Source organism: Lichenostomus cassidix, chromosome 28 (assembly GCF_008360975.1).
Source record: "Lichenostomus cassidix isolate B80296 chromosome 28, HeHo_3.0, whole genome shotgun sequence".
Classification (NCBI taxonomy): Eukaryota; Metazoa; Chordata; class Aves; order Passeriformes; family Meliphagidae; genus Lichenostomus; species Lichenostomus cassidix.
The window spans coordinates 2,938,765-2,959,514 of record NC_139508.1 but is presented as its reverse complement, the minus strand read 5'-3'; the positions used below and the strand labels follow the sequence as shown (position 1 = coordinate 2,959,514).

Below are 20,750 nucleotides of genomic sequence, written 5' to 3'. Positions count from 1 at the left end.
CTGCTGGGATTTTCCATCACACTGATCCTTTCCACTTTGGGAAGCTCCAAGTGACCAACCCAGGTGTCATTTTTTTTGTTGCAGCTCCATTCCTGGCTCTGCTCTGCACCGGTGCTTCCCAGCCCTTTCCCTGCCACTCCTCACCTTTTTAGTGGGAAGGTTTTTTTCTGTCGGTAGCAAATATTTTCCATAATTTCCTGGCAGATCCAATTAATGCAGTGGAAGGCGGGTGTGAATTATCCCTCCCTGCATCCAGCCTTGCCCCCTGCATGGAGCTGGGGGCTGGAAATCGCAGGATTTGCAGTAATTAAGGCAAATAGTTGGGTTTTGTTTGGTAAGAAAAACAACCCGGTGCTGTTGGAGAAGCCAGAAAAATCCTGGAAAAGGTTTTCCTTCCCGTTACCAGGAGTGGGGAGGGAGAAATTCCATGCAAAGCAGGGCTGTCCCCCCCCGCCTTGCCTGGGGCATGGAACATGTTGGGACTGATCCTGGCTGGGAGGGAATGCACTGCAGCAGGTGTTGGGCTGCTCCTGCCTCATCCCGATGGATCACCCCATTTCCCAGGGAATTTAATCTGTGATCCCCTGCAGCTCCAGTGGAAATTAGCTGGGGGGCACTGGGTTGAACTGGGATGCACTGGGATGCACAGGGTTGAATGAGCTGAGCTGCGCTGGGCTGAACTGGGATACACTGGGCCGAGCTGGGATGTGCTAGGGTGCACTTGGTTGAACTGGCCTGAGCTGGGATGCACTGGCCTTTGCTGGGATGCACTGGGTTGGACTGGGATGCACTGAGTTGAGCAGGGATGCATTGGGTTGAACTGGGCTGAGCTGGGCTGCACTGGGCTGAGCTGGGCTGAGCTGGGCTGAACTGGGATGCACTGGGTTGGACTGGTCTCAGCTAGGATGCACTGAGTTGAGCTGGGATGCACTGGGTTGGACTGGGCTGAACTGGGATGTACTGGGAATCTCCAGCCAGTGAGTGCCCATTGGTGACCTGACACCTCAACCCATGGCCCATCCCTTTGCCAGCGCCTTTGGATCATTCCCATTCCCCAAACCACAAAACACTGATGGGGTCGCTCAGCATGGGGGCAGCTCCAGATTTTGCCCCTGGAATCTTACTCTGCCAGGGCTCCCTACGCTGTCCCCAAGGCAGGAGGGACCACGGCCAGGCCTCCCGGAGAGCCCGGAAAGGCTTTTAGCAGCGTGGCTGGAGAAATGGAAACAAATGAAGTTGACAGACAAGTGTCCGGGTTTATGGCAGCGTCCGCTGACAGGAGGGAGATTGGCTGTCGGGGGCTTGATGGAGTCGGATCCTGATGGGAGTGGGATGAGGAGATGGATAACCTTGATGGAGTTGCGGCGCGGGAGGATGCTCCGGCGGCGGCGTTCCAAAATAATTTGGTTTTTATTTGTTTTCCTTTGGGGCGGGGGGAGGGATGCACAGCCCCACAGTCCGTGGAGTTTTTCCTAAATAGATTTGCTAAATAAATAATGAGGAGGATCCATATTTTATTTATATCCCACCTCTCCGTGTGGCGCTGGAGGTGTTTTACACCGGGCGGCTCCCTCCCTTTTAGCACGGACAAACTCCAAAGAGCTCGTGAGATGGAGATGGATTTACAGGGATATTTGGATGCTGAGCAGAAGGATGGGCAGCGGGATGTGCTGGAACTGCTCCTCCTGACGGACTTAATGGGCACCTTGGTGCTTTGTGAATCCAACTGGAAGTGTCTTTGCATCTGGAGGCACCTGAGGAATACTGGTGGGGGCCAGCTCTGGCTCTGAGGGGCTCAGAGCGGGACCTAAACACCCGGGGGGACACTCCAGGACACCCGGGGGGACATTGCAGGGCCCCTGGGGAAAGAGGGTCTGAAATCCACGTGTGTCTGCTCATCCTTCTGAAACAGTTTTCGAAATCTGGGAGGAGCTGGGTGGATCTGGGAGCAGAGTGGGTCCTGTCCAGCGAAGAGCAGCATCCCCAGACAGCCCGAGAGGGGTGTCCTTGCTCAGGGATGTGACTCCAGGGCTGTGTGATGTCCTGGCTTGGGGACATGGCTCTGGCACTGTGGGGTGTCCTTGTTCAGGGATGTGGCTGGGTGGCACACCTGTGACCAAAAATCCCTCTGGATTTTCCTTATTCTCCCCAGAGTCAGGCATGGCCCCAAAGCAGCTCCAGGGCTCTGTGTTATTCCAATCACTGCTCTCCAATTTTTCTACAAAGCAGAGTGATCCCTTAACACAAATCATTGTTTAATTTATCGTCGGATCAGAGGTGAAAAACGTCCCCATAGAGGGGTGGATTCTCCCTGTCACTGTCCATCTGTCTGTCCTTGGCACCTGTGGGTCGCAGGACGTGTCCCTGTCCCCAGCCCCATCCCTGTCCCCTCCAGTTGTCCGTGGTTGCCCCTTCCTATCATATCCCACCCATCACCCCCTGGGCACCCCAATACCCCCATCAAGATATTGGACCCCCAAACCTCCCTCCTCCTTCCAAAACCCCCCACCCCGCCCATACGACCCCCTCCCTCCAAGACCCCCCGTACCGGTGTGACCCCCCTCCCCTTCCAAAGCCCCTCAGCCCACCCGGTGCGACCCCCAGCCCTTCCAAAGACCCCCCCGGTCGCTGTAACCCCCCTGCAGATGCCCCCCGGGGTGTCGGCTCGTTCCCCCCACCTCTGTGACCCCCTCCCCTTTTTGCAGACCCCCCCCGGTGTCTGTCCCCCACCACCCCGCAGGGGCGTGGCCGCGGGGGCGCGCGGGGCTCCGCCCTGGGACCGCGCCGGGCTCGCGCGCGGCCGCCGGTGGCAACAATGTGTCAGAGGCGGCGGCGGGGGGCGTGGCCGGCGCGCGGCGGGGGCGTGGCGAGGGGCGCGGCCGGTACCGGGGGCGTGGCCGGCGCGGGGGCGGTCCCGGGCGGGGGGCGCGGGCGGCGGGCGCAGCATGGCGCGGCGGCACTGAGCGAGCGGCGGCCTCCCGGCCCGGCCTTTGTCTCTCCGGTGTCCCCGGGGCGGAGCAGCCCGCGGCGGGGCCCGGGGCTGAGCCCGCAGGTGCGGCGGCAGCACCGGGGGCTCGGTACCGGGCGGCGGCGGCGGCGCCGCGGGGCTCGGAGGAACTTGGCCGAAGTTGGGCGCGGGCGCGGGAGGTGGTGGGGGGGGGAAGGTTCCCGGTACCGGGGCGATCCCGGGGCGCCGCGGGAACCGGGCCGGTCCCCGCCGCCCGCGCGCGGGATGCGGCTGCCCCGGCGCCGCCGCACCGCGGCCGCCCCCGAGTCCCCCCGCTGACGGCGCCCGGGGCCGCGGGCGATGGTGAGGGCTGGGCGCCCGCCCGCCGCCGCCGCCCGCCGCCCGCCCGCCGTCCCCGGCCGGCCCCAGGGCCCCGCCGCCCCGTGAAGCGGCCGGAGCCGCGCCCGCCGCCCGCCGGGACGATGGTGCGCTGCGGGGCGGCCGCGCTGCTCGCCGCGCTCCTCGGCGTCTGCGTCTGGACCGACGAGACCGGGAAAGTTATCTCGGACCGGTTCGCCGTCTACTGGAACCGGAGCAATCCCAGGTGAGGTGGGGGGCGGCGGGGGCGGCCTCGGCGCCCGAGTTCCAGTCGGTGGTTTCTCCCCGCACACACACCCGGTGACAGCGGCCGCCGCCGCCCGTGGCGGGTCGGGTTCCCCTCCAGTGCCCGGTGGGCTCCGGTGAACGGGTTGGGCGGCCCCGGGGAGGGGGGTTGGTCCCCGGGGGTCCCTCCCCCGAAAGTTCCCGCGGGGCCCCGGGCGGACCGTCCCCGGGGGCTGCGGCAGCGCCGGGAGCATCGCCGGGCGCGGGGCGCGTTCCCGGGGGCGGCGGGGGGGAGCGGGCGGCGGGGGCTGCGGCTCGGCCCCCTCGGCCCCTCCGCGCCCAACTTCGGGGAAGTTCAAGTTCCTCCCCCCGCCACCCCATCCACCCCCCCGGTCCCTCTCTCGGGATAGAGGTTCTGCGAAAAAAACAACCTGAAATCCGCCCAAAACGGCGGGTGCGGCTGCGGGGGGATCGGGAAGAACGATTTGGGGGAGTAATGGCAGAACGGGCCCGAGGGGGGCACGGGGGGTGCTGGGGGCTGGGGGTGCGGAGCTGGGGATGCCCGGCCCTTCTGCTCCCGGATCATTCCCATCCTGGAAGCGCAATCCCCACAGCTGGCTTCGTTTCCTGACTCCAGTTGGAATTTCGATTTTCCTGTTTGTTTTTTTCCCCACCAAGTGTTTTTTTTTCGGGGGCAAGAGTTTCGTTTCTGTCGTATTTCTTTGTTCGTGGTTTTGAGGAACCAAAAACTGTTGGTGAGTTGGGAGCGGGAGGAATTCTGCTCTGGGAATGCTCAGGTGGTTGGGACCCTCGGGATCCCCCAGCCGCCCTGCGGGGACACCCAATGGGCTCTGAACAGGCCTGTTTGTGGGGACTCCTATAAAAACAAAAACCAGCCATCAAACCCTCATTTCCCCCAAAATTCCTCAAAGTTCTCCCAAGCCTGGCAGTGTCTGTGAGCAGTGAGGGATGAGCTCGGTGGGTGCTGCTGTCCCCGTGTCCCCTGGCTTTGGGCTGCCCTGTTTTCTGGGTCAAACGGGGGGTTCTTTGTCCCCCTCAGTCCGTGCATGATAAGGGGCCTCGGGGGTCACGGCATGGCCTGGTCCTCGTCCCCAAGGCTGCCAGCGACACGAGGCGACTCCTCCAGCACCGGGTGGCTCGTGCCCTGCTGCCATCCATGAGGGGACCCTCGGTGGCACCTTCTCTCCCTCGATGACACCAGCGCAGTTGGCTAAAGTTCCCGGCAGTGTTTCGGCGCTGGGACATGCACAGGGCTGAGGACCCTCAGCAGCACCCGGCGCCCGTCCAACCTCCACGCGTTCCTTTGGGGGGAACCCACCCGTGATCCTCTCGCCACCCCGAAATTGGGGCGAGCCCGTCCCTTTGTGCCTTGGTGGCAGTGCCTTGGCGGCGGTGCCTCCGCTGCGGGCCGCCCGCGGTGCATATGGATTTTATTATCTCCCTCACATTTTTGTGGGGGATTGTAAGAGCCAGGGAATTATATATATATATTTATATATAATTTCTTTTTTTTTTTCTTTTTGCCCATTGCGAAGTTTTTGATTTTGGCTCCTGGTGCTCCCCCCACAATCTCCCACACTTTGGGTTCTTTTCTTTTGTTCTCCCAAATGCCAAACATCTGTGAGGGGCTCCCCCCGGTCCAACTCCGGCGTCCCGGAGACCAGGGCGGTTGGGGCGGTGGCTGGGATTTGGCACCCAAGGTTTCCTACGGCTGGGATTTGGCGCCCAGAGGTTCTGACGTTTGGGTTTTGGCACCCAAGGGTTCCTGGGGATGGGATTTGGCACCCAAGGGTTCCGACGGTGGTGCCAACAGCCAAAAGTAGCCCCTTGGCTGCCGGTGATGGGCGTCCCGGGACCCGGCACTGGCGATGGCGCCGGCTCCATCCCCTTCGCCCCCTCGTAGAGACCGCCGAGAATTCCTCCTCGAAAAATCCACGGTGCATCGTTATTCCATAGATACACATACATTTATATATTTCCAAATCTGCTGTTGGCAGGGAAAATATTTTCGAGGAGGGGGGAGGAAAATAAAATGGAGCGGAGGGAAGCGCGAGGGGCTGGGAGGGAAGAGCAGACAATGGCTGGTGGGTTCAGCAGGCACGTCCGCAGCGCCTGGCTCCGGGATGTGACCCAAATTTCCCCAATGTGGGAGCGCCCCGTGTCGCCAGCGCTCCCCGCCTGCGCCTTCGGCTCTCGGAATTCGAGGCAATTTATTAGGGGCTGCAAAGATTGAAATTGCCATTGAGTTTCTTGCTTATTCCCTTTTTGAACCCAGCAGTGGGTTTATTTTGTCTCTGGAGTTACTACAAGACCGTCTCATTCTTAAAAATGGAGAAAAAAAACGTATTTATGCTTTTTCTCGTCCCTCGTTTTCATTCTTTTTTTTTCCCCCCCAATGCCTCATTCATTAAAGGGGAAATCAAAAGGGGTTGCAAAAAAAAAGGGGAAGAGACCCAAGGTTAAAATGCCCTGTTTGAACCCACAGACCTTCTCTGCCGCTAAATATTTTTCCTCAGGTTTATATGGCAATCTATATTTTATAAAAGACAGGAATAAATCTCATGGTCGATATGATTTGCCCAGATTAGAATAATTCTATATTTCATAATTGGGGCTAAATTAAAAATAAGTGGTACCTCGGGATGCTGCAATTTCCCCGTTCTGGGGAGAGATTTAACCACTCACTGTGGATTTACAAGGTTTTATTTTTATTTTTAAATGGTTTTTGTGAGGACGCGCTGGGAAAACGTTTGGCTGGATGGAGCTCCTGGGTTATCCGGGGAAAAAAACGAAAGATGGTGAACGTAGAATTATATAATAACGAGCAGTTTCGGTACCGTGTGGAAGTGTGGATTTTTGCTCCGTGGGCGCTGCCGATGGTCGGTCTCCGGGCGTGGATCCGTTGGCCGTGGCTGGACCAGTGGCGGGTGGATCCATTGGTCACATCTGGGGTGTTGCACCCATGGATGGCACCTCGGGGCTCTTCCCAGGTCTGGCAGCACGGGCAGGGGTCTGGCACTGTGGTCAGGAGTCCGGCACGACACGCAGGGCTCTTCCCGCCGTCGCTCTGTGTTTTCCGGCTGATGGTGCGGGAGCTGCTCGCCCACAGGATTCCAGGGTGGGTTTACCTTGGGAGCCAACAGGGTCGAGCTGAGTGTCCTGGAGTGTCCAGCATCACCAGCAGGTTGGGGTGTCCAGTTTTGGCCCCTGCTGCCCCAAGCGCTGCAGCAGGTTTGGGGTGGATGTATCGGCGCGCGGCACCACACTGCGCGGCAAAAAATCAGGGATCTGGGAAAACCTCCGTGCTACTGGGAAAAAGGCCTGTGGGGAAAAGTGACCTGTCCTCAGAAGGTCCCTAATGCTGGGATGCTGACCCATGGCCTCAGGGCCGTGCTGGAAACCCCTAGAAGGCCAAGGAAAGACGGAGGGTTTGGGGTTTGTTCCCGTTCCCTGCTCTGCCGACAGCCGGCTGACGGGCAGGGAATCGTCATTCCCGAATAATGCTGGTCGGTGTTCCTGCAGCCGACGCAATCCCGCGGTCACTGCCGTGTGCCTGTTGTATCCATGGCGGGAATGTGCAAAGTGCTGGGGGTTTTCCTCCCTCCCTTCACGGCTCAGATCCCTGGAACCAGGCGGGATGGTGCCTGTGGCCTGGTTTAACGCCGAGGTCACGGCGCTGCCTCTGAACGGTTCTTTTGCTGATTCCTGTATTATTTTTCGGCGTGGTTTGTGAGCACAGCTGGGATTTCTGTTCTGCTCCTCTGCACTCCCCAATCCCGAGATCGGGAACCGGAGAAATGGTTTCTGGCAGGGGGATTTAGGGAGCCAGGTGATGCTCAGGGCCGGCGGTGACCGCAGAGCAGGACTTTGGGGGGTCCTTTGAGGGGTGAGGGGCCTGTGCCACAGGGATGGTGGGGTTGGGGTGGAGGGGGCACGTCTTGGAGGGGATTTAGATAGTTTTCCAAATCCCATTGGGTTTTGTGCCCCTTTTTTCCTGCATTCCCATCTCCTGGAGCTGCAGCCCTGGCGCCTGCTGGTGCTTTGTCCGAGAGCCCAGAGTGCGGCAGCCATGGCCAGGGTGGCCGTGGCTGTGACCGTGACCTGCTGACCACCCAAGCCAGGGCCAACCTGCCCACCTGTGGGGCTGTGGCCAGGCCACTGGTGGCCGCATGTGCCACCTCTCCATTGAGGGAGCGAAGACGATGCCACATCTGCTTTTTTCCAGGGGAATTTGGTGCTGCAGAGGGGTGGCCAAGCAAGAGGGCTCGGCTTGGGGGATCTCACCCGTGTCTCCATGTTGGAGCAGGGCTGAATCCCAAAACCTCTGTGTCCCGGCTCTGGCTGGGACTTTTGGGGTCACTCCCAACCCTACATGTCCCCAGTCCCGCATGTCCTCCTTCCCCACTCCCATGGGCATCATACTGGGGCCCACATCAGCCTCTAAAAGAATCATGCCCTATTCCCCCTTGGAGTGATTTCAATGTGAATTTTAACCCTGGCACTCGGGTCGTTCCTGTGTCACCACCAGGCCGAGTCCCTGTTCAGGATGCCGAGTGTTGGGTGTGCCAGCGCTCGGCCTCGTCTTGTGCCATTCCTGCTCTCTTAGTTTTCCTCCTCCTGCTCTCCCTTTGTGCCGAGATCACTCCCAGCCCTTCCCACCCCTCTTTTCCAGCCCGTTAAGCCGTGTTAGCAATTCCTCACCAGCCCAGGGCTGCGGTGAGTGGTTAATGGAGAGCAGACACCACCGGGCCGGCGTCGCTGACAGGATTCTCTCTCCGTGCCCGTCTCCGTCTCCGCCTGTCCCTTTCCAGGGACCGCAATTACATTCCCTGCTGGTTGCACATTTGGTATCCAAATGCCGGCCATGCGCCGCATCCTAATGCGAGGATGGGCCAGGGGCGTGCGGAGCTGTCGGAGGGTCACACGGTCCCCAGGATCCCCCCTGGATCCCGGGGTGTCCTGGTGGGGTGGGATATGCAGAGGGTGAGCAGTGGGAACAGTCCAGGGGGTGAGAGATGCCCTCAGGTACCTTGGAAAGCTTCAAAAGTGCTGCTGTGTGAAGAAAGACATATATATATAAACCCATATATATATAAAAACAAATATATTTATATAAATTATATATTTATTTGTAGGTGTGGGTGTTTATTCGTCCCCCCCGCACAAATGCACTTTACACACACAAACAACCCAATACCAAACCCTCCCTGTATGGCAATGCTGTGCCACCCCTGTGTGACATTCCCCTGGAATTCCTACCTGGGCACTCCGGGATGTACCTGGGTGTGGATTTACCCAGCTCCAGGCACAGCTCTGTCCGTCTGTCTGGCTGTGTCTGTCCCAGTGCCGTGGCTGGAGCTGGCTGGAGCTGTACCTGCCTGCGCCTGACAAGGTTCAGCTGCCGGGTTGGCTGGAAAATTGCAGCAATTGTTCCTTAAATAGCTCCTCGTTCCTGATGGTGACAATTTCGGTTCTTTTGTGTTAGATATTAATCATGATTTCTGAGGCTCCGTTGTGATCCGAGCTGGTTTTCCCCACTCGGGGCAGAGATCCTGCCCTGCTTGGTTGGATTTAATGGGATTTATGGAAGGCGAGCAGCTTGGAGCGCTGTTACCTTCATCCCCCTAAGAGGAGTTTTAAATTCCCTTTCCCCCTTTGCCATGATCTGATGCTCATCCCAATGTCCATCCGCTTCCCTCTGCCGGGAGATTCATCCCAAAAACAGGACCAGGCCCTGTTTGGCCTCTGCACTGTGCTCTGACATTCTGGGCCAGATCACTGCTTGGAATCAATGATCTTGGAGCTCTTTCCCGACCCCAATGATTCCATGATGCTCCAGAGCTGGAGAAGTGTCAGGGTGAGCCGGTGGCCACTTTTGGCCTTTGCCAGAAGAATTCCAGAGGCATGTCTGCAGCCCCACAAAGCCAGGGCTGTGTTTAGGGCTGCCTGTAGGTCCAGACTCTTTGCCACCAGCTCAACCCTCCCAGGTTTGGGGACCAGATTTGGGGACCCCATGGCTGTTCCCACCGACGGGGTGGGAGCTGTTTTGGGATGGGGACAGTGCCCATGGGGCCGTTTGGGTGTGGGATGCACCAGGGCTGGATTGATCCCGGCAGGAAAAGTGGGAAGGGACGAGGCTGGGAGTAGGGCAGAGGGATGGAGCCTGTCCGGCAGCGCCTGGCCGTGTCCCTGCTCCATCCTGGCTTGTTCCCGGGTGGTCACAGTGTTGTTATTTATTTATTTCTCCTCCCTCGCTCCCCCTTGGCTTGTTGCTGCCGCTGTGCCTGGGCTGCTAAAGAGCTTCCCATTGTTCCGGAGCTAATTACCTCCTAATGAGGCTCCCGGCTCAAAAGCCGAGCGGAGCGGGGGCTGTGGGGGGATGTGAGGGGGCTGTGCCGGGAGGGGAGTGAGGGCAGGGCTGGGGTCACCACCGGGGTCACCACCGGGGTCATCGCTCCCTCTGGGATCACCCGATGGCTTTCGGCAGTGCCAAATTCGGTGTGAATTGGGGCTGGTAATGGGAGATCCATGGCCACAGAGCTGCCGGCCTGGAGCTTCATCCCAAAGGGCGGCTGGGAAATGGTTTTGCCAAAATTTCCGTGTTGAGCCCTTAACACGGGGAGAAATCAAATCCCCGTGGATTTGGGTGAGGCAGGGCTGTGCTGGTGCTCGGAGCCTGGGAGCATTCCTGGTGTGTCCATCGGTGTGACACCTTCCTGCCAGCCCCAGCTGGGACAGGTGACACCTTTAGGGCACATCCTTCGTTGTGGAAGGGGTGCTTAAAGCTTTAAGGTTTTTCCATCCGCATGCTGCACAAATCCTGCTCCACTTCCCTCTTGACCTTATCCCATCCTGGCCTTATCCCATCCCTTGACAAGAGACTGGGATGAGCCCTGGTCCTACTGGGATTCACCACTTTGGCTGGAGGGAGCCAGGCAGTGTCCAGGAATGTCCTCTTCCCCCTTGGAATGTGGAGCAGAACTTTGGGCTCCACATCCTGGACCCTGCTGGAATATCCCGCGTGTCCCTCGGGGCTGCGGCGGCTCTGTGGCTCCTCCGTGTGCCGCAGACATGATGGGGGAAAAGAGGATCCTTCTCCAGAGGGATTGGGGAAGGCCCCACCTCCGCCCCGCTCCGATTGAAGCCAAGCTTTACTCCCCCACACGGGGCGGGGGGTCCTGAACTTCAGAGCGGGACAAGGCGCTCAAAGCCACAACAGTGGGGGAAATCATTCCAAAGGAGGAAAATTTACTCCCTGGAATAATAATGAAGACAGGGGAATGAATTCCCCTTCCCCATGCCCTTGATGAGGAGTGCCCGGGGCAGTGAGGGGTCCAGAGTGAGCCCCTCCAAGGGGATGGCAGTTTTGGGATTGCTTCATCTGGCCCAGCTTGCCCATGGATCCATCTCCAGCTGCAGCACAAAGCCCGGGATCGATGGCGCTGGGCTCTGGTGAAGCCAGATCCGCGCTCCCATTCCGAGCACCGCTCGGATCCATCCGACATTTTCTTTTGGGTCATTAATGAAGGGAGAGGGATGCGGAAACGGGGATTTAGAATCCTTTTTTAAAAAAATTCCTCCTCTTTTAAATTTTTCCCCTCTTCCCATGTTTGCTTCGCAAGGCCCGGTGGAGCCGAGGAGCAGCGAGTGGTGCCGCTGCTGGGAGAGGAATGGGCACGGGGCTGAGCTGTGTCCTGGTGGGGCTGTGCTGTGGTGGGATAAACCTGTGCCAAGGTGGGATCCTTTGGGATACACTTGTGCCATGGTGAGATCCTTTGGGATAAACCTGTCCCGTGATGGGATCCCATAAGATACATCCCTACGCTCCCTCGGTGTATCAGCTCCTCCTGACCTCCCCGTTTTCCACTTTCATTGACGTTTCCAGCAACTCTGGCCTCATTTTTTGGGATTTTCCCGTTTTCCCTGCAGCCGTGACCTCCAGGCAGGCAACACCGGAGCTGCCCGGGCCAGGTCAGTCCCACCAAATCCCATCCTGGTGCTAGACTCGGAGCTGCTGCTCCGTGTGGATTCTGGTATTCCCAGCGCCGGAATTCCCAGCGCCGGCATTCCCACTGCGCTGCCGAAGCGTTCCCAGGATCCGCAGTTTTACACCATCACTCTATTCCTTTTTGCTTTGACTCCAGGAATGGACTTTATCCTTCAGCTCCTTCCCCACCAGCCTCAAAATCCCCCAGGAATCCAACTTTTGATTTCGGGTCTTTTGTGCCGATTCCAAACCTCTCCCGGCTTCGGTGCTCGGCGCCGCCGACTTTGGGGAAAAAAGGGAATAAATGGAAATAGGGTTTTTTTAATGACTGGGAATGGGAATGTCCCATTTATCCCCAGCTTCTTCCTCCTCCCGCTGCATCCCAATCACCTCCTCAATCTTTCCTTGGCGTTTGGCCGAATTTCCCTGGAAATATTTTGCTGTTTCCCCCCAACGCAACCAAGTTTCATTGGATTTTTTTTTTTTTTCCCCTGCAGAAGAGGAGGAATTATCCGTCTCGGTTTATTTTTTCTTGAACATTACATGGGAGCAAAACTCACCCATGTGCTGGGAAAGAGATAAAGTGTTTAGACAGCAAATACAAATATTCCAGAGCACTCAGCCTGGCTACAGCTATTCCTGCCAGGATTCTGGATTCCGTGCCGTGTCTTCTAGGGGGGTTTTATTTAGACTGTCTTTTTATTATTTTTTTTTTATTTATCAAAAGCCCTATTTATATTTGCAGTAAAATAAAATCAGCCTGACCCTGTAGAGAACTCGAAAAATCCCAATTCTTTCCTTTTCCAATCCTGTTTCCACTGAGGAAAAAAGCCCCTGAACCTCGTGCCCTGCACAAAATCCAACCGCGACGGGATTATTTCGGCGGCTGAGCTTCTCCGCAGGCGCTGGGACAGCGCCGGCTCCTTGTCCTCCCCCCAAAAATCAGGATGCAGGGAAGCTCCTGCAGAGGTGGGGATGGAGCTGGGGGTCTTCCCATGGGATTTTGGGGGCGCAGGCTCCCTTGTGCCGCAGGATCCGACTGCACACAGAGCACCCGAAAAGGAGTTTATTATTTTTATTTTGATTTTATTTTAATATTAAATGATGGATCGGCTCCCGCTGCTCCTCGGGAACATCCCAGCATCATCCCAATCTCCCGTCAACGTCCCCGTCCCGCTGGGGACCCCACGGGTGTCACTGTCACCCCGGCGCAGGGCGCTGGTGCCGTCAGGAGCTGAGGAAGCTCTTTCCCAGCCAGCTCGATAATCCCAATTATTATCTGGATTCTCGATCAGGGTTGCTTATTAAACTTGGCACCGCTGGCTTTGCCGTTCCGGCCGCCTGCCTCGGCAGAGGGATTTATCTCCTGCCGACGCGGGAAGGAAATTGAGTGGAAAAACGCGGGGCAGAGCCCCCCGGGACGGCGCGGGAGGGGCTGGGGGTACCCAGCTTCCAAAGGACCAGGAGATGCCAGCACAGCCCCGGCAGGGTCGGGATGGTGGAGCCGCCTGGGTCATGTCCCTGTGTCCCTTTCCATCCCTCTGTCCCCACCGTGTGCTGGCCCCGCTCTGGGACGGGCGTTTTTATTCCAAGGTTATTTTGGAATGGTTGGTGATTTTATACAATACGGCGGTGGTTGTTTTCACTTTTTCGTTGAAATCTAAGGGGTCTTTTGTCAGCTCTTCTCCCCCTTTGCCTCAGGAATATCAGTTTTTGCCATATCCAGGCCTTTCCACTGGAATTCCCTGCTTCCCATCCCACAAACCTTCCTGGTTTGCTCGCTGACCCTTCTTCTCACGTTGTTCCCACAAATTGTATTTTATTTTTACCTGATGTGGTGCCGGAGGAGCCTGAGCCAGGGCCAATGTGCCGACCCTTCCAAGGGGTCTTTTCCCAAATTTCACCCAATTCTCAGCACCGACCGAGCAGGGCATCCAGGACAGTGGGGCAGGAGGTGGGAGAGATGCTGCTGGAAGAGATCCTCTCCCGGGAGGTTTCCCTCCCTCCTGGTGTTCAGATGTTTCGATTTTCCCATTGCTCTGCTCCGCTTTTTCCTGCCCTTCCACCACTTTCATGCATTTTAAAAAAGCCTGCACAAACCCTGTAACTGGAATTCCCTCTTTTTTCATGTCCAGCTGCTCTCCCACCCCTGGCTGAGCTCCTGTTTTACGATGGGGACTTTCCCCCATTCCCTTCCCATGAGGGTGCTGGGGGATTTGGGTAAGGAAAGGATCAGCTCCAAAACCCTTTATTTGGGAAATTACTGTTATCCTTAACCTGCAAGGTTCTTCCCTCGGGAGCAGCCTCATGCTCCAGGGCTTGGTGTCCATCTTGGGAATGCTCCAGGCTCTCTCCTTGGCTTTTTCAAGATCCTTCATGCTGGGTTGTTGGGAGAACCTGGCTGAGGGACTCGGGATGGAGCCACAGCCCTGCCAGACTATGCCTGTGCCGTGTCCCAGTGCCTGTCCCATTGTTGTACGGGAATTCTGTCGCCAGCTCCGGCTGCAAATGCTGGTCAAAATGGTTCTCCTGTGTGGTTTCCAGCAGAGAATCCGAGCCTGTCTGGAATAGAAATGGCTTCTGGCTCCAGGCTCTGTCCACATCTCCGTTGGATCACCACGGGGTTGCGGGGATTGGTTTGGCTGGAGCGGCGTGGGTGCCAAATCCCATGGAATGCCAGGATCGCCCTGGCATTGCTCCTGACCCGTTGAGGTGGGATTTAGGGCTGAATTGGGGGTAGGATTGGGAACAGGGATCGCTGTCTGCTGCGGGATGTGTGCTCCGGATGCAGCATCCATGCTGCTGTTCCTAGAACTCATCCCCAGGAGTGACCTTCACCTCGGACCAGCTCCCGACTTTCCCTGCCTGCCCTTCAGGGCATTCCCAGCTTTCCCCTTTCCATGGTGGTTCCTAGGGTTGGTGGCTCTCAGTTCCAGCCACCCAACCGCTGCCTCTCCCGGCTCATCCCACCACCATCTGCAGTTTTCCATTGTTCCTTGGCTCTTCCCGATGCTCTCTCTGGCGTTGGGGGGTCTGGACTCCCAGCCGGGATCTGGACTCCAGGAAAACCTGGACTCCATTTCAAAGCTGATTAATGGCAATCATAAATCATAATGTTGTCTTTTATGATAGAAAGCTTTGGATCGGGAGCAGGGGAGTGATCCTGGATCCAGCTTCCAGCTCATTACCCGGAGACAAATGGCTTCTCCGTCCCCCAGCCTCAGTTTCTCCATGGGTAAGGTGAGGATCGCTGCCAGGGGCTAAATTAGGGAATTAGTGTTGGTGGAGTGATTGAGAGATGGAGAAGGACGTGGCTCTCACAGAGCCATGGCACAGCTGCACAGCTCGTCTGCCCGCTCTGGGGCCGGATGTGGGAATTTCATCTGGGAGCAGGGATGGGGCATCCGCAGTGAAGCCCCTTTGTGTCCACAGATCCCAGAGCTCCATGAGGAGGGGCTAGGGTCCCCCAGCTCCTTTCACAGTGGTTTGGGATCTGTGTGGGGACACGGTGGCCCAGATCCATGGCTGATTCCAGTGTGCATCCTGCGTCCAGGTGGTTCGGCAGCGCCGGAGTGCAATTCATTCTGGCCTCTTCCTGCCGTGTCCCTCCCTGCCCCAAAATCCCAGAGTCACCGAGTCCCTGTTCCTATGGGAGGGGAATCCAGCTGGATGGGTTTTTTTGACTTTTTTCTATTTTACCTTGAACGTTGTAATATTTATTCCACGTTATAAATCACTTCCTTGCTCCGGGTGGAGGGAGGATTTATGGGCGCAGGTGGGAGGAACACGTCTCTCGGGACTGACCTGCTGGAATGGTTCTGTGGTGATGGTCACAGCAGCAATTCCAGCCAGGGGAGAGGGATCCAGCTGGGAATCCTCCCCAGGGATGTGATGGGAGCAGCGATGGACCCAGCTGGGATGGTCTGAGATTGGCACATCTATGGTGCTGCTCGTGGTTTTCTCCATGGTGGAGTTTGGCACCGGCAGGTTGGACCCCAAACCATCACCTGCTGGGGGACAGGCCAAAAAGGGGTTCCAAATCCTTTTCCAATTCCCCCAAAGGCCAATTTAAACCCTGGTAAGGGCTTGCTTATCCACTGCAGCCATCAGTGTCACGCTGGGGCCACGGGAATGTCACTGGGGACGTGGGAATATCGTTAGGTGGCTGCTGCTGACGGCGACCCCAGGGCGAGGGGGGCCGGGGGGTGTTGGGGTGCACGGTAAGAATGGGGATGCTCAACCCTGGGGAGACCCAGCCAGGGCTCTCCCTGCTCCCTGGGGGCCAGGCTGGCTCCGGGGGGATTTTCCCTGCGCCAGCGCTGCCCGCAGCAGCACAAACGAACCAAGTAATTGGCAACATGGAAATATTTTGTGCTCATTAAGCAGTGGGAAGCGGCAGGCGAGGAAGCGGCGGGTGAGGAATCCGGGTTCTCTGACGGGGTTCTCCGGCAGTGTCCTCTGGAGCTGTGTTCTCCTGGTGACCAAAACCCCGGAGCAGGGTTGGGAGCACCCCGGGATGAGGGGCTGGCAGCGGGAAGAAGGTGGAGGAGCGAAATCCCGACACAGCTGGGAGCTCTGTGTGGTGGGGACAAGGACAAACCAGGGAAGCAGGGGGATCCCGGCTGCTGGACTGGGGACAGCGGGAGTCACCCCCCATTTCCTTTAATTCCCATAAATCCCACGGATTAAAACTTGAAACGTCAGCTCTCCGCAGCTGCTTTAGAGTTCCCCAACCCTAGTGCTGCTGATTCCCGAGAGCTGTGCTGAGGGGGACCCCGGGGGGCTCTGCATCCCCTCTGCTCCCAGCAGTGGAAGGGGGAGCCGATCCCTGAGGATCCTGTCCCTGCTCAGGGGGGTCCCAGAAGGGTCTCCCCGCCATCCTATGCCACACACGCCGGTGGTGCCAAGGACCTGGTGCTGTCCCCAGCGTTGTCCCCAGCACGGCGCAGGGAGCCCAGCGGTGCTGCAGGCGGGGGAAGCTTTATGGCTGTAGTTAAAGTGACTTTATGATATTGTATCTGAACAATTGCCGGCTATTATCCGGATCGATGCCGCGGGATTGAGACGCCGGTTGATAACCCAGGCAGGGCTCTAATCGCTTTTAAACTGCGCAGGGTTGGTGGGGCTTTCCGTGAAACCCCTCGGTGGTTTCTGTTTTAACTCCCTGCCCCTTCGTCTGATGGGTTTTCCCCCGGGACATCCCCTGGGATAAAACCCTCCTGGTTTGTCCCTCTCCACCCTGCCCTGGGTGGGGACAGGGATGCTGGGATCTGGCTCGGGATGCTGGAATGCAGCATTCCTGGGTTCCAGGGTGCCCTGCACTGCTGGCTCCTGCCCTGCTGAGGAGCAGGGAGCAGATTTGGGGATCCTGGTCCCACCTTTGCCTCTCGCAGCGACCTTGGGTGAGTCACGTCACCTCCGCGCGCTTCGTTTTCCGCAGCTGTGAAACGAGGACAATGATACCTTTCCCACCTCGCTGAGGGGTTGGGAGGCTTAATTAGTTAATGTTCGTAAAGTGCTTTGAGGATTAATTAATATTGTGACTCTAATTTTTTCCGATGGTGAAACGCCACTTAAATATCTCTGCGCTGGTTCCTTCCTCCCTGACCCTATAAAGCAAATCCACCCCGGAATGTCGCTGGTCTCTGCAGGAGCCATGTGGCCCTGTCCCTGCCAGGTGCCACCTCCCCAGTGCTGAACTAGTACAGGGGCACTGGTGTGGGGGTGTCCCAGAGTATAGGGTGCATCTCTGGGCCTGATCCTCCTTGGCCATGCTTTCCCTGCTGGGAAAAGCAGGGATGAAGCCGCTGTCACCTCCCTGTGACACTGCCTGTCCTTGTCCAGCCTGCTTGGGTACCTCTGGCAACCCCAGTGGGCTCGACCTGCTGGGGTCTCCCGTGGGGAATCACCCCCAGCAAATCCCACATCCTGTGTCCGATCCTAGCTGGCATTTTGGGGGCTGCAGCGCCTAGCTGCAGGAGGGGACACTGTGCTGGGCATGATCCAAAGCTGGTGGCACAATCCCAGCTTTCCTGGTGAAAGGAAGCTGCAGGGATCACACCTGGCTGGGATGTGGCTGGCAGTTGCAGGGGGTCACGTTCCAATGTCTCCATTCCTGTATGCCATTAGTGGGGTTGCTGATGGGCAGCTTTGGTTTCCTTCACGGTGATTTCTCAGCTCTGCTCCGCAGTGCTCTCCTGCTCTGTGTGAGCACAGAGGGGATGGGCACAGCAGCAGGGTCCCCATGAGGGCAGTGCCATCCCCTGTCCCCTCGGGGTGTGAAATTCGCTCAGCTCCAGTGCTGGGAGGGTCTAGGGTCTTGGCCCAGCACCAGTGGGAGGTTTCCTGCTGGGAGCAGCCAGGGGAAGAGCTGAATGTGTGTCCCAGTTTTGGGTGATTCCAGAGATCCCAGCCTCTGGCTCTGGCACAAACAAGGGGTGTTTGGCCATGTTGGAGATCTGGGAATTCCAAGAGGGCGGGTGGGGGGATGTTCCCAGGCGGGACAGACTGGTGGGACATGATGGAGCCCTGGGGCTGGAGAACCAGGGATGGTGGGAGAATTCCCAGTTGCAGCGCACTGGAGGGAACTGGAACCCGCCACAGAGCGAGGAAGAGGAGGAGGGAAGTCTGGAGGGAGCCACCATCCTTCTCCCTGAAGCTGCTGGGTGGAGCTGCAGGAGAAGCACCATCTGGGCTTGGAGAGGATGAGCCAGGAGGGTCTAGCCCTGGTTGATGACTCCTCTCCCTGTCCCTGCTTGATGTCTCCATCCCTGGTTGTCCCCAAGCTCTGGTGGTGTGACAACAAGCACGTGCAGGGTCTCAATCCTGGCTCCTGGGGTTTGGGACAGGACACGCCGACGTCAGCGCGTCCCCATGCCTGGACCCTGCTCCGTGCTGTTAATGACATCCCGGCAATTAAACTGGAACTAATGCAACGATAAAAATAACCCGCTGTCCTTCCGCAGCGCTGCATCCCACAAGCTCAGAGGTGTTTAAAAACCCATTTAATGCTGGATCCTGGGCGTGGGGTGCCCGGGGTGGCACCAGGATCTCTGTGGCCACGGCTGGGTTTTCCAGCCCTGACCTGTTCCTGGCCTTCTGCAAGGTGTGAACACACCCAGTTCCCTCCAGTGCAGAGACTGGTTTACCAACTGCCAGGTTTTAAATAATCTAAATTACATGAATATTTTATTTTTCTTCTTTCTAGAGTTGTGGAATTCCCAGGGGTTGGTTTTCAGGCTTTTCTCCGTAATGGAGGAGCAGGAACGCGTTCTTTTAATGGTAATTGAGATTCTTGCATCATTGCAGGACTTGGGAGCTGGATGGGCTTTAAATAACATGAGAGGAGGGGAATTTGGATTCTGGCTCCTCAAATGGGTTTTTGGGATTTTTGGACGGTTTTCCTCACTCTTGTGACGCGGCCAGAAAGCTCCCACTGCCCTGGGAATGCTCACGGAAGCAGGAGGTGACTTGAGGTTGTCCTTTGGGATGGTGCTGGGGGTGACCTGTGTACTGTGCCCCATTGTTGGAGCCGCCTGTCATCCCTTTCCCAACCCCTGTGCACCTGGATATCAGAGCTGGCTTCTCCCAGGCTGAGGTTTGGGAGGGTTTTTTTGGCTTTGTCACCTTCTGCCTGGCATGGTGGGCACCCATCCTGGTGGGCACTGATCCCCGTTGTGCTGCAGGGATGCTCGTGGAGCGTGGCAGGGGTTGGTGCCCCTCCTTTGCTGGGCACGAGATGCTGTGGTGGTTTGGGAAGGGGATGAGCAGCATGAGGGTGAGCAGGGGGTGAAGTGTGGCCCAGTGGCCCTGTCACTGTGAGTCCCCAAACCTTTCTGCAGGAGCACCATGGCAGATCTGGTAATGCCACCCCTGTGCCCTCCTGAGCTTCCCTGTCCCCCTGCCCGCCCTCTCCAGGGTGGATCCTGGCCCCGTTGGCACTGCTCCGTGCTGGTCCCTACCAGGGCCTTGTGGGGCTGTGGAAGTGACTGCCAAGCACTTTTGGGATAGGGGGAGGCCATTTCCGGCTGCTGGGGGAAACATCTGGATCCAATTCCCGCTCCACGTGCAGCCGGCCGGGCCGGACCTGCTCCTGCCGCACGGTGTGACGGGAGTGGCTTTGCTGCAGGGGGACACACAGGGTCCCTGTCCTGGGCTTGGGAGCCCCGTGCCAAGTCCCCTTGCCATGGGGAGCCCCAGCACTGCATCCCCATCCCACTAGGAGCTCCAGCACTGCATGCCCATCCCAGTGGTAACCCTAGCACTGCATCCCCATCCCATTGGGAATCCCAGCACTGCATCCCCATCCCACTGAGAGCCCCAGCACTGCATCCCCATCCCACTGAGAGCCCCAGCACTGCATCCCCATCCCACTGAGAGCCCCAGCACTGCATCCCCATCCCACTGAGAGCCCCAGCACTGCATCCCCATCCCACTGAGAGCTCCACCACTGCATCCCCATCCCGGTGGTAACCCCAGCACTGCATCCCCGTCTCACTGGGAACCCCAGCACCGCATCCCCATCCCAGCGGGACCCCTTCCATCCTGCCCTGCAGCTCCCCCTGTCCCGGTGCCATCTCTCGGGGCTGCCGGTGCCCAGCGTGCTGCCGCCCCGGGCGGGGGCGGGGGGAGCCACTGCCCGCCGTGCCTTTTGTCAGCCTCGGAGAAGTTGACCTTGAAGCGCGCTGGCAGAGCCCTGCAGCTTAATCGTGTTAGAGGTGTCTGACTGCGGCTCGCGCGGCTCTACCTGAGCGGCATCAGCAAGGGGGACGCGGCGGGCTCGCCGCCCCGGCTCAATAATTGATGCGTTTTTCTCAGCTCCCCCTTCCGTGAAAGGAAACCCAAGTGCTGGGTGGATGGCAGGGCCGGCAGGATGGCAGGGATGGGAGGATGGCAGGATTGGGATGGCAGTGCTAGGAGGGTGGCAGGGTCGAGAGGGTGGCAGGATTGGAGAATGGCTCGACTGGGAGGGTGACAGGACTGGGAGGATGACCAGACTAGGAGGATGGCAGTGCCGGGAGGATGGCAGAACCGGGAGGATTGAGAAGATGACAAGACTGAAAGGATGACAGGGATAGGAGAGTGGCAGGGAGAGCAGGATGGCAGGACTGGGTGGATGGCAGGATTGGGAAGATGGCAGGATTGGGAGCATGGCAGGGCCAGGAGGATGGCAGGGATGGGAGGATGGCAGGA

At 58.2% G+C, this 20,750-nt stretch overlaps 1 protein-coding gene across 1 annotated transcript in view; it reads left to right on the top strand.

The window, feature by feature from the left end:
- Window positions 1-3,143: 3,143 nt before the first annotated feature.
- Window positions 3,144-20,750, top strand: part of EFNA2 (ephrin A2) — a 41,986-nt gene continuing 24,379 nt past the window's right edge. The window contains exon 1 of the mRNA XM_085040614.1: window positions 3,144-3,551. Coding sequence (XP_084896740.1) covers window positions 3,430-3,551 — 122 coding nt within the window. The 5' untranslated portion in view covers window positions 3,144-3,429. The remainder of the gene's footprint in view (window positions 3,552-20,750) is intronic.